This window comes from Monodelphis domestica, chromosome 4 (genome assembly GCF_027887165.1).
Source record: "Monodelphis domestica isolate mMonDom1 chromosome 4, mMonDom1.pri, whole genome shotgun sequence".
Lineage (NCBI taxonomy): Eukaryota > Metazoa > Chordata > Mammalia > Didelphimorphia > Didelphidae > Monodelphis > Monodelphis domestica.
Genome location: NC_077230.1, coordinates 432736700 through 432749771, shown reverse-complemented (window position 1 = coordinate 432749771; position 13072 = coordinate 432736700). Strand labels below are relative to the sequence as shown.

The window sequence follows — 13072 nt, the reverse complement described above, 5'->3', positions numbered from 1 at the left end:
GTCCTGACTGGAACCCAGACCTTCCCATCTCTGAGCCTGACTCTCCATCCACTGAGCCACCCAGCTACCCCCGAAACACTGATCCTAGCATCATGTGTGTGTGCGCGGTGGCAGGGCCTGGGTTCCATCCCACCCATAAGCACTGCACCTATGCCAGGAAGAAATATAATGTAATGGCTGGGGAGGAAAAATGAGCCCCCTTAAACTGTTGTGGTTAAGTCCTGTCTGACTCTCGATAACCCCACTTGGGGCTTTCTTTGCAAAGATCCTGAAATGGTTGCCATGTTCATCTCCAGTCCATTCTACAGATGAGGAAACTGAGGCAAACAGTTAAGTGACTTGCCCAGAGTCATACAGTTAGTAAGTAACTAAGGCCAGAGTTGAACCCAGAAATGGAAACCCCCCATTACCGGCATAGTCCAGATCTAAAACTTCTTAGTCAAACATAAAAAGATCTGAGAAGGAAGGAAAGGAAGGAAGCAGGGAGAGAAGAAAGGGAGGAAAGAGGAAGGAAAGAAGGAAGGGAGGGAGGAAAGAAGGAAGAAATAAAAGGAGAGAGGGAGGAAAGAAGTGAGGAAGGGAGGGAGGGAGGAAGGGAGGAGATAAGGAAGAAATAAAAGGAGGGAGGGAGGAAGACCAGTTCAAATATTGAAAGACCTCAGCTGAAAATGGAGGAAAGCTGAAATACTAAGTACATCATTCGTTGATCCTACTGCAATAAAGATTACACTCAGTAGAAGTTCCCTGGGGGAAAGAAGAAATTGTAGACTAACTACATGAGTTGGAACAACTGGTATGTTGAAGAACAAATCACGGCAGCAACAGAAAACGACGGCCAGTGCTGTACCAATCAGCCACTAATGGAATCTCGGGTGATTCTAGGAGTCTCTCTCCTTACCAGAATCCAACCGTGAGACACACTGAAATGTATGTGATGGGCCAGACTTCATTTTCGAATTGCTACAGAAGAGACGAAGCAAATAAACGAAATATTTAATAAAGAATGCAACTGACAACAAGTCAAAAAAGCTCCAACCAAGTACTAACGTAGAAATTCTGGGAGTTAACGTGGGGAACCGCCACACAGAAGCCACTGAACGGACATGTCTGGGGGCTGCATCTTCAAAACCACAACACAGCAGACAACCTTTTAGGCAATCGTTTTTTTGGAATGAGAAATCAAATTGGATGAAAAAGGATTCACAATAGCAAGGTACATGATGTTAGTTATAATTTTCATTGCTATACAAATGCATTATGTACACAATTATACTTCTTTTGATAAAGGAAGTTAGAATATATTTTGCTCAGTTATATGCTCACAAAGCAGATAAATTGGAGGAATTATATCAATACTTATAAAAACATAAACTATCTTAACAAAAAAAAAAGACTATATAATCCAATATCAGCAGACCTAGAGATGGGAGGTCCCAGGTTCAAATCTGGCCTCAGACACGTCTCAGCTGTGTGACCCTGGCCAAGTCACTTGACCCCCATTGCCTAGCCCTTACCACTCTTCTGCCTTGGAGCCAATACACAGTATTGACTCCAAAACCGAAGGTAAGGGTTTAAAAAAAATAATCTACTATCAGATGAAGAAACCAACAAGCCACAAATAAACCCCCAAATGAGGTTGGCCTTAATATGAAAAGGATGTGTGTGCGCGCACACACACGCGCACACACACACACACACACACACACACACACACACACACAGATATGAAATTTTTTGAGTCTTAAACTGGGGAACTTTCTGGTGTCTTGCAAGCCTTCTGGTAATATTGGGGCCCAGCCTGCAACTTCAGCTGGTGACAGTTTTCATTTGCTGTGGAATTTCCTAGCTGTTTTTGCTGCTTGTCCCCCAACCCCATGCTCTGCTCTTCCTTGATGGTATACCCCTGGGGTCATCTGGGAATGGAGCTGGCACCGCCGAGGCACTGGGGAGCCCCTCAGGACCGCGTGGCTTGGGCATTGAGGGAGAATGCTCCTCTCCTCATCCCCCTTTCAGCCTAATAAATACACCCCAGAAAAACTCGATAGAGCACCCTGAAACCACCAGGCAGGAGAGCAATGGCTGAGGGCCCCTGGGTTGTTCAGTTGTCCCCCAGGCTTGGCTGATGCTCAGAGACCTCTGTCTCTGTCCCTCAAGGATCATGTAAGCCCTTGCGTGGGACTCTCTGGACTCTGTCCTTTCTCTCCTTTCCCAGAATTCCATTTTGCTGCTGCTCTGCTGACTGCCTCTCGCCCACTCAGTGCCTGCCGGGGCCTCCGTTATCTATAGTTAGCACTGTGCCAAACACATCGCATTTCCTGCGGAGAGAAAGACCCTCCCTGCATCTCCAGACAAAGGATCACAAGGGCTGCATCCGGTTACTGTAGAAAGGAAGAATCTGCAGTTAAGTTTCTCCATTATCCAAGGAAAGCAGAGAGTTTTTTCTAGTTTCCAAGTCCCAGAACCATTTGCCAGTAGGTGAATGGGCAGAAGACATGAACAAGCAGGCTTTAAAGGAAGAAATCCAAGCGATCGATAACCTCATTTAATAAATGCTCCACATCACAATACAAAGCAAAGCTGCTCCAAGGTTCAAGGCCAACCTCCAAAAGGGGGAAGTGGCCACTGTTGGAGGAAAACGAGCACCCTTGTGCAGTCGGGGGATTCCTGAATTGGTTCAGTCAATCTGGAGAGCAAAGTGGAACCTGCCTCAGTTCTTTAAACTGTGGAGTCCTTGAACCCACGCCCAGCTCTCGTTTTTGTATGTATCTGAAACCAAAGGGTTCAAAGGAAGGAGAAAACGCCAAGAGGCCCCCAAAGCTAGATGGGTACCTGTGGCAGAGGGCCGGTTGAGCTCTCTCAGGGCTGCTCATCCTCCTTTGGGGTCACCAGATCGCACTGTGGCTCCAAGAAGCTGAAGCGGATGCAGTGGCCACCCGCTGGTAAACTGGCTTAGGAGTCAGGCTAAATGGAAGAAAGTGGCATCATTTAATACTATAATAATGAATAAGAAGAACACCAAACGGCTTCATTTGTTCCTGATCCATATAATGCTTCAAAAGGCAGAGCCGGCCATTAATATCAATAATCAGCGAATAATAAAGCTCGCGATTAGAACAACAGAAGATTGGCCCCAGTACTAGCAGGGCTTCAGTTTGGAGGATCAGAATATGCGAACATTAACAATGACAAGTTGATGCTCTCTGCTGGTGCAGAAAGGTTCCTGTGCCCTGAGGACCAGGTTAGTCCTGGGGGATTCACGACATTTCCCTATCTGGGCAAGGCCTGTCTACTGCATTCCAGCTCCCACACAAACAGGCTGGGGATGGTGAGTAGTCCAGCCTTAACTTAGCACCATTAAAGCTTGGATGTTCCACTCAGATACCCCCATCAGACTGAGGGGAACCGCCAGGCCTCTGTGACCCAGTCAGGAGGGATCTCTACCCAAGCATGGGATCCAGGGGCCCTGGGGGCAGCGGAAGAGGGGCTGAGGGGGGCTGGAAGACAGGATCTGGGCAGGGAGGAGGATGCCCCATGAAATCCAGTCCATGCACAAGCATGACCCCCAGGCTGCCATTGGGCCTTCCAAAAGTGAGGGCTGGGCAGCAGCAACAAATCTTTCCAGGGCAGCCAGACTGGAAACTGAGGAGGGGCCCCCCTACTGGAGAACTTGGGGGGCCACCAGAAGTGACCAAATGGGCACTTTCAGAGGAATTACGAAGAAGGCCTGGGATGAATGCGCCTATAACCACTGCTCCAGGGGCCTGGCGATGAACCCCGGACCCAAGTCCTGGCACACCTTGAGCCAGAGGGAGGAGGCACAGGGATGCCCCAGGAAGGATGGACTTTCTGAGGCTCCACCCTTCCTGACTGCCTTCTACCCCGGCCCCCTCTCCTTGCCGGTTTCCTGGAGTTGTTCTTTGCCCATTCTCTGGCACTGCCTGCCTGCCCTCTTCTTCCCAGCCTCCACTGCAGGCCGTTTGGCGATGCAATAGGTAGAGCCCATACTTGAAGCCAAGCAGACTTGGGTTCAAATGCTGGCTGGGACACTTCCTGGCGGTGTGACCTTGGGTAAGTCACCTAAGTCCCGTCTCTACAAGCTCCTTGCTTCGGTGGAATGGCTCTGAAGGGGACACTCCTGGGCCCCTCGCTGCGGCGCAGCTGTCATGTGCTCTTTCCGAGGCTCCAGCGGGCTCCTCCCGGCCAGATTCCTACCCGTGGCCCTTATCTGGGCTCCGGATCACGGGCTGCCCAGGGACCATCCCCCAGGAGGGGGACACCGCGGCCCGTCCATCCGCCGCTCTTCCATCCCAAGCCCGGGGCTCTTCCTGCCCCCCTCGCTCTTTTCCGCCACGTGCTAGATCCAGGGGGGACCCCCTTCTCCCCGCTGTCGTCCCCTCTTCCGAGCTGGGGAGAGGGAGACTCCGGCCCCGAAGCCCCAGGGACATGGCACGCTCCCACCTCTCCGCCCTCTCAGGTGGGCTTTGGGGGCGGGATGGGGTCTGGGCTTTGCGCTCGGAGGCGGGGCGGGCGGAGTTTGGGGAGGATCCAGGACTGTGATTCGGTGGCGCGGTGAGGAAACGAGAGCAACAGGGCCTGTGATTGGGCGTTTGTGTGCGCCTTAGGAAGCCGAACCTGCTTGGAGGTTGGGGCGGGGCTGGAGGCGGGGCAGAGCTATCGATGATTCTGATTGGCGGAGACGCCGCGCGTCTTCCTCGCTGGCCTCTTAGTGCTCCTGCTCCGATTGGGAGATCGGCTCCTAGTGAGTCCGCGTGGGAGCCTCGGCCCTTCGGTGAAGAACGGGAGGGGAGATGGGGACTCACGAGAGAAGTCTCTGCACCGGCTTAGGCGACACCTGCGTGAGTCAGCGCATGCGCAGAGGCTGAGACGCCTACTCTGCGGGAAGGCCTTGGAATGTGCTCTGCATGAAACTAAGCATGCGCGGGAGCCTCAGCGTCCTGTCAGATCAAACGGGGGGGGGGGGGGGCGAGGAATCTGGGCAGGAGAGATTGAGAGGTGCAGACACCAGTGGGGGTGGTCTTGGTGGGACTGAGCCTGCGCAGAGACTGACCTGCTCACCCTGGAAGGAGCCTCTTGGGGCGCCCTCTGTCGGCGCCCAGGATGGAGGTGAGACAGCATGCGCAGCCTCTGGCCCGCCCCTCGCTCAGTGACTGGGGTGAGAACGCCCACTGCGTGCCCTGCGCCTCGGACGCCTTAGAGCGCAGGCCTCTAGTGGGGGGGAGGGGGAAATGAACTGCAGAGGTGACGTCATCCTGCGGGGGACGTGGGGGTTGAGGCAGCGGGTGAAGGCTCCGCCTCCGCAAGCAATCTCCCCTAGGTGGCGCTGCTCGCCCTGTTTCTGGCACCCCGCCTTGTCTCTCCGCCCTTCCCAGGCGCCCCTCTCCCTTCCGCTAGGTTTCGAGGCGCTGGCCCCCTCCGTGACTCGGGCCGGGAGGGAGGGCGGGCCCCTGGATCCCCTGGCTCCCTGCCCCCGGGGGGCGCCCTTGGGACCCCTAAAGGCGGGGGGGGGGGGGAGGATTGATAGGTCACTTATTTCCGGCCCCTACAGGCCCCGCCCTTCTGTTCCCCAGAGCGCTGTGAAAGGACCTTTCCTGCTCCCTAAGCCCTTGTTTGTCGTTCAAGGCCCGCAGCTCTCCCCTCCAAACATCACTCCTGGGGACTCCCGTGGGCCCCTGGGGGAGGGGTCTCTGCCTCGAGCAAACTGGGGGGCCCCGGGGCGATGGAGAAGGCCATGGCGGTCCTTGTGGGGGGCGGCCTGCCTTGTTCCCCAGATTTCAGCCTGGGCCCCGGGTCTTCCTGATTCTCCCCCCTCTATCGGGGGTTTTCCAGCTCTCTGAAGTAATCTTTGTCCGTCTGATGGGCTGGTCTGATGGTTCCTTAGGCTTGAACTTGTAGCCTCTTGGGGGTCCTTCGGAAGGGCTGCGCCAGGGGGTGAGTGACTTGTCCAGGGTCTCCCAGACGGGAAGTGGCCGAGGGGGCATTGGACCAGGGCCCGCTCCAAGGCGGGAAGAATTTGGTTTCCTCCCTCTCAGGAAGAGTCTCGGCGCCCTGACAGCCCCCTCCACTGGCTCTGGGTTCAGCTTTTGGGGTTTAGATGCGCCTAATTTGGCTTTTTGTCTTTAGAATGTCGGAGTGACAATGATTGGGCTCTCCCCGCGGTTGGGGGCTTTTTCTTGCCTTGGTCTCTGGTTTCACGAGTTCTCTTTTGCAGCCTAACTGACCATTTTGATTGCTTTCCATTTTTTAGTTGCAGGTAGGTTTGTGGGGTGTCTGGGCTTCGGGGAGACCCGCTGACCTCCCTCCAGGGCCCATCAGACCCCTCTGTGGCCCGCCTGGCCCCCAGCTCTGGGCAGGGGGCTGAACACAGGCTGAAGGTGACCAGGAAGCCCCTTGTGGAAGTGAGAAATTGCGAATGGTCTGTAGCAGGAGCTTGGACTAGCCAGGACTGACGACCTGGCATGTGACCCGAAGAGCAGGTGGAGGCAACCATCTGGAGGCTGGAACTTTCTGGCTGGAAAGAGGGAAGAAGTTGGTTCTCTGTTGGGTTTTGGAGACAAGTCCGAAGGTGGTCTTTGCCTTGGAAGGCAGAAGAAAGAAGGACAAAGTCCAGCCCTGCCTCCCTCTCTGACTTGCTCTGCTGAGAGGGTGACTCAACTTCCAACCCTGTCAGCCGTTTCTCCAATTGAACCACATTCTACCTTCCTCCATCCGACCTGACTCACCGTAGTGATAGAAAACCCCAACCTCCTCCCTCCATTCCTTCCTGCCTCCCCAGCCTACAAGCCCTCACTGAAGATAGAGGAGAGAGACGGGATTTCCTTGGAGACATCCTAGAGTCACCCTGAGTTGATTTAGAGAATCCAGAAGGAGGATCCCCCAGAAGGGGGGAGGCAAGAGGGAGAAAGGAAGATTATCAACTACCATTCGAAGTAGCCCCTCGTTACACCCTGCAGGCGCCCTGGGGCTGGGCAGGGCAGGACTGGCTCCCCTTGGTACCAAGGAGGAACCACTGCCACAAGGGCCAGTGACGCCTGAATTGTTCTTGGATTTCAACCCTGCCTCCCTGCCGGCTCCTTGGCTCTTCCTAGGTCTTCCGGGAGGTCTGTGGCCACCTTCGTGCTGCCCTCCAGGCCACTGCTGGCCCCCTTGTGAACCTTTTGGGCCTGATGCTCGTGCTGATGGAAAACCTGCAGTGCCTGAGCTACATTGCCAGCATCCTTTGAAGTTACGCCTCTTTTCCTGTTTGGAAGCTCAGCGTGCGCTTCCGGTAAAGTGCTGCAGCCGTGAGTCTTGGCTCTCTTTGCTCTGCTCACTTGACTGAAGAAGCCTTTTCCTTTTCCCTCTTTTGATTATTACTAGAAATCCTGTATAGTTTTCAATACTAGCAGTATTTCTTCATGTTTGCTCCAATGGGGAGAGTCCTGCTGAGCGCGCAGAAGGCTGACTGGCCCGGCCTGGTCTGAGCTCTCCGGGGTTGGGGCCCACCTGCACCTTGTCTGCCTTCTGGGCTCCCTGACACTCTCCCATCTCCCTCTGACAAAGGTCGGGAGCCATTGAGGGAGTCGGGCCGTTGCTGCCCTGGGGCGGTGGGGGGTAGCATGTCCCTTCTCCCCCTCTTTCTTCCTCCCTGCATCTTCTCTTCCCAGCCTGGGCAGATGTACTTGGTGCTGGGGCGTCTGCGGCCTTCCCTATCCTGGTGACTCCGAATCCTCACCTGTCTGAAGGCAGCGCAGGTCGGAGCCTCCCACTTAACCATCTCCGGCGGTTCCCTTGGACAGACGGGGGCTCTTTGTGCCTGGACCCTTCCTCCTCTTTAATTCTGTGCCACATACCTGAGCTCTTCTTCCCCTTCCCTCTTGGCCTTTGCACAAGGGCCTCCATGACCCAGAGCCTCTTCACTTTTCCTGACTTCCTCAGTGTGAACTCACATCCTACCTTTGGCTTCCCCTCACGGGATATCTGGTACCTCCCTGTGGAATGTGTGCTCGTGCCCAAGCCAGGCTTTGCTCTCCCCACTGAGAAGGCACTATGAACAACCATCCATACATGGGCACTAGCCCTGGGGTCAGAAAGGCTCCAGTTCATGGGTTCAAATTCAGCCTCAGACACTTATAAGCTGGGTGACCCCAGGCAAGTCCCCAGACACTAGTTGCCTCCATTCCTCATTTGTAAACTGAACTGGAGAAGGAAATGGAAAACCACCCTAGTCTCCTTAGGAAGAATTGGCCATGATGGAGTACTTGAACAAAAAGCCATCCATACGAGATGTACTTAGGGTAACTGGGGAGCAAGAACCAAGGGAAGGCACTGGAAGGGAGAGGGATTGGGAAGTTCTTCTGCAAAAGGCTTGAAAGAGTCAGGGAGGCTAGGAGGTGGAGATGAGGCTAGGAGGGGCAAAGTGAGAGGCCCGGATTTGAAGGTGGATGGTTTGGGAGGAGCAGAAGTAGAATGCGTAAGGACTGTGGGCAGGCTGTGAAGGGCATTGAACACGGAGCAAGCTTTTAGAGTAGTTTGAAGGGGTAACAGTGAGCCACAGCGGTTTAAGGGGACCACTTTGATGTCTGAGTGGGCATCGAGTTGTCTGGCTCTTGCCACAGTCCAGATGTGACGTGATAAGGCTGGTGGCAGGATGTCTGGGCAGTGATAGGGCACAGTTGAGAGAAGTTATGAAGGGAAAATCCGCAGACCTCAGTGGGGAGAGAGGAAGGAGCAGACGAGGACACACGGGTTGTGAGCTGGGGGTAACCGGGAGAAAGGGGGAGCCTCCACAGGAATGGGAAGAGGGGAGAGAAGCTCGAGCTCTGTGTGCATACGCTGAGCTTAAGATGTACTTTCCTCCTTGCGTCTTCCTCTGGCCCAGGCATGGAAGAGTCGACATAAAGGACCGAGTTCGTTGTACAATCTCTGGAGAGCTTTACCCCTTGTGGCCTCTCGGCGTCTCCCTGGGCCTGTGATGGTCCCCGGCTGAGCAGGCCTGCGTTTGCCGTTTCAGCATCCAGTGACGTTCCGGGACGTGTCTGTGGATTTCTCCCTGGAGGAGTGGCGATGCCTGAGCCCCGCTCAGAGGGCCCTGCACAGGGAGGTGATGCTGGAGAACTACGAGCACCTGGTCTCTGTGGGTGAGGACGGCCTCCGCCCCGGGGGACTTCCTTAATGTGCAGGAGAGTCCAGAATCCCCAGAGCCCGGAACCCGAATGCTTTGCTCCCCTTTCTCAGGTGCCAGGTCTCTTTCCTTCCCATGAGGGGAAATCTCGTGATTTCCTTGGGCTGGCCCTGAGCGAGTGGCTTCCCTCTGGGCCTTTCCCTTACCTTAGAGATTCTCTGTAAAGCCATGAGACAGACCCCAGAGCACTGCTAGGGTCCTGCCCTCTTCACAGACCTTGGGGCCTTGTTGGAGCCCAATCAGGTTTGTGTCCAGTTTGTAGACGGCAACTCAGAGGTCCTGACACCGTCCTCCTTGTAGCGGCTGCTTCTAATTCTTCTTGGCTCTCTATCCACTGAGCCAGGCTGCTCCTAGCTGCTCCTTCTCTGTAGCTTCTTATACTTCCTTCTTTTCCTTGAGGAAGAAAGAAGAGGCCAGGCTTGGACTCTGAGAAGGCCCGTGTCCCAATCCTTTCTCTTCTTTCTCCCCATGAGCAGGGCTTACAGCATCCAAACCCGATGTGATCTCCTTGTTGGAGAGAGGCGAAGCACCGTGGATGGCCCTGGCTGGAGTCCTCAGGAGCCCCTACCCAGGTGGGTGCATGACAGAGGAGGGAAGGGGAGTCACTGGAAGCAAGAAGCTGGTCAGCGGTCACTTGGGGGAAGCACCATGAAGCCACCCCCACCCCCATAAACAGGAGGGCTCTTCTGGAAGATGTGGGAGGATTTGTTTGCAGCCTCAGTATCCCCTCTTGTATGTCCCTGGACCTGTTTTCAGTGCCTTCTGGCTCCAGAAATTGGGCTGAAGTGCTTTGGAATCTCTTGAGTTCTACTCGTACCCCTGCTTGGCTCCCTGGATGCCTGAATGCTCTATTTTCCTTGGGTTTTGGCACAGTGTCTTTTCACGAACCTCATATTTCATGCTTTATTCCTTTCCTTTTATGATTTTTTTTAAGCGAACGAGCATGTTGCCTTCCTCTCCTCACATGTCCCCACCCCACATCCTGCATTGAAAAAGGCATGGGAGACCCCCCTTATCACAGATACTTGTCAACCAAGCCAAGTTCCTACCTTGGCCACATTTAACCGGACAAGTCCTTTCTGCATGTCGAGACCTCAGCTGTCGGGAGGAGGGCCGCACTGCTCAGCTTTTCTCCAATATTTAAGGCAACGTTTTTCCTTTTAAAAGAAAAATAGCTTCTACTTGGAATGTTCCCGGATCAGCAGATAGTTTTCATGTTGCGTAATCTCCTCCGTTTCTCCTTTTTCTTCCTCTATTCTATCTGTCTGCAGAGTATTTCCTCTATTGAACGTAGCCGCTGAGGGCTTCATTGCCCTGGAGCTTGCGAGGTTCAGCTGTTCCCCTTTGCTCGCGTGCCTTTCATCTCACCTCTTAAACGTTCGCACTTTAGCCAGCACTTCTAAAGTACTTTTACCTTTCGAGGGAGAGACTTCAGGAGACACTTACCATAAAGTTGCCCCCTACCCGAACAGGAGAGTGACTGCTTATACATTTTTATTTAAATTTATTAAATTATTTATTATTGATAGTTTATTTAATAATTAATATAATTATTGATAAGTTAATTATTTAAAATTCATGTGTTTATAGTTCTTTGCAAGTTTGTTGGTTATTCTGAACAAAGCAAAATCAAATACAATGGGCATTTCTATATACAGAATTGTGAATGACGCCCAAGGATCTCTTACTGTGTACACCTTTCTCTTCCTTTGAATTCCATATACTGAACCTGTCCTACTTGTCTGACACCGTTTTATTTATTTCAGATTGCCCAAATTGTGAGGCCTTGGATAAGGATTCCATTCTGTCTGAGGGCATTTGTCCAGGAACATTGGCCCGAGAAAGATTGCCAGTGGAGAGTAATTGGTATCTCAGGATTGGAGATTCAGAGCAATGGGAAGTTAGGTTAGAGAGATGGGAGGGCCATCAGGAGAGACAGTCTCCACAAGTGACAGTCACTCCCCAAAGAACTTTGAATATGGCAAATATACCTGAATGTAGCACGCTTATTAGACGTTTTAACTTGGGACCACTCTTTTTCCCCCACTGGAGAGCTGACACGGAAGAAAGATTCCATAAGTGTAATGCATTTGGAAAGAAAATCTTTGACCAGAAATCAAATGTCAATGGCCATCAGAACATTCATACTGGAGAAAACCCCTTTGAATGTGATGTATGTGGGAAAATCTTCCAGAGCAGGGGAATACTTAGTAAGCATCAGAGAACGCACAGTGGAGTGAAACTGTTTGAACATAATGAATGTAGAAAAGGCTTCAGTGATGGTGGATCACTGATTGACCAGCAGAAATCTTCTGGAGTGAAATCATTTGAATGTAGTGAGTGTGGGAAAGCCTTTAGTGGAAAGGCTTACCTTATCATCCATGAGAGAACTCATACTGGAATGAAACCCTTTCAGTGTGATATATGTGAGAAAGCTTTTATTCGGAAGGAATACCTGGTGAGCCACCAGAGAACTCACAGTGGGGTGAAACCCTTTGAATGCAATGAATGTGGAAAAGCCTATAGTCAGAAGGGAAACCTCATTAGCCACCAGAGAGTTCATACTGGAGTAAAACCTTTTGAATGTAATGAATGTGGGAAAGCCTTCAATCAGAAGGGATACCTTATTAGCCATGAGAGAACTCATTCTGGCCTGAAGCCCTTTGAATGTGAAGAGTGTGGAAAAGCCTTCACTGCTAAGAGAACGCTTATTAACCATCGGAGAATTCATACTGGAGTGAAACCTTTTGGATGTGATGAATGTGGCAAAGCCTTCAGTGAGAGGGGTACCCTTATTAGCCATCAGAGAACTCATACTGGAGTGAAACCCTTTGAATGTAAAGAATGTGGGAAAGCCTTCCTTCGGAAGGGTCACCTTAACAGCCATCAGAGAACCCACACTGGAGTGAAACCTTTCGCATGTAATGAATGTGGGAAAGCCTTCAGTCAGAAGGGACACCTCATCAGCCATCAGAGAATTCATACTGGAATGAAACCCTTTGGATGTAATGAATGTGGGAAGGCCTTTAGGCAATGGGGAACTCTTAGTAATCATCAGCGAACTCATACTTCAATTAAAACTTTTATATGTAATAATTGTGGGAAAACTTTCAATGAAAGGGGTACTCTCATAAAGCATCAAGAAACTCATAGAGTGAATGAAATGAATGTGGGGACCCATTTGGTTAGAGAAAAAAACTTTCTAGTAGAAGAGAATTCATCCTGGGGATAAACTTTTTGCAAGTAAATATGAATATTTAACTATTTAAACAAAAATTGAGAGTGTAACTGATTATTTGTAATTTCTTGAGCAAAATATGTAACATTGACTTTCATAAGCAAAGTAGTTTTATTTCTGTCACCTTTTGAAATTGGGGATTGTCTTCAGTGATGTTCCTGTTTTCATAGAGTGCACATTCTTGCTCTGTTTTAATTATTCTGCATCATTTCATATGTAAGAATTGAATAATATTTCTACCCAGATATATATTTTATAAAGTTTATCAGGGAGGGTAGACAATCATTCCTAAGTAACCTGACCATATGGCCCCTAGCCTGCATGTCTCTTCTCACTTCCCCTCCTCACCTGCTTGCTCTGTTCTCTTCTCGGTTCTCCCCCGATTCTTCCAAAACCTTGACTTTTATTGATGTACAGTACATAGAGGGATGCAAAACTGGTGCAACTGTGTTATCTCAGGAATGTTTGATAGACAGGTAAAGCTCCTCAGGAGGGGGAGGGGATAAAACTTCCTTAACACAATCCCCCTGTGATCCTTTGGGAGACTTGTCTCCCCAATGGATCATTTAAATGTAACTATTTTATAACTCTAAATACCTTGTAGCTAAAAGTACATACAATATTACTTTTTTCTAAGAGGGAGTTACAATAGT

At 51.4% G+C, this 13072-nt stretch overlaps 1 protein-coding gene across 5 annotated transcripts; it reads left to right on the top strand.

The window, feature by feature from the left end:
* Positions 1 to 4677: 4677 nt before the first annotated feature.
* On the top strand, positions 4678 to 12611 carry LOC100025408 (zinc finger protein OZF-like). 5 transcript variants are annotated; one of them, XM_007492441.3, is made up of 4 exons: positions 4678 to 4856; positions 9011 to 9137; positions 9658 to 9753; positions 10948 to 12611. In XM_007492441.3, exons 1-4 carry the CDS (start codon positions 4809 to 4811, stop codon positions 12411 to 12413), a joined length of 1737 nt encoding a protein of 578 aa, XP_007492503.2. In that variant the 5' UTR covers positions 4678 to 4808; the 3' UTR covers positions 12414 to 12611. The 5 variants fall into 5 exon arrangements, with proteins under 5 accessions (XP_007492503.2, XP_056681583.1, XP_056681580.1 ...); XM_056825605.1 differs by lacking the exon at positions 4678 to 4856 and adding an exon at positions 7151 to 7301; XM_056825602.1 differs by lacking the exon at positions 4678 to 4856 and adding an exon at positions 7151 to 7301 and having other exon boundaries at positions 8879 to 9137.
* The last annotated feature ends 461 nt before the right edge of the window (positions 12612 to 13072 follow it).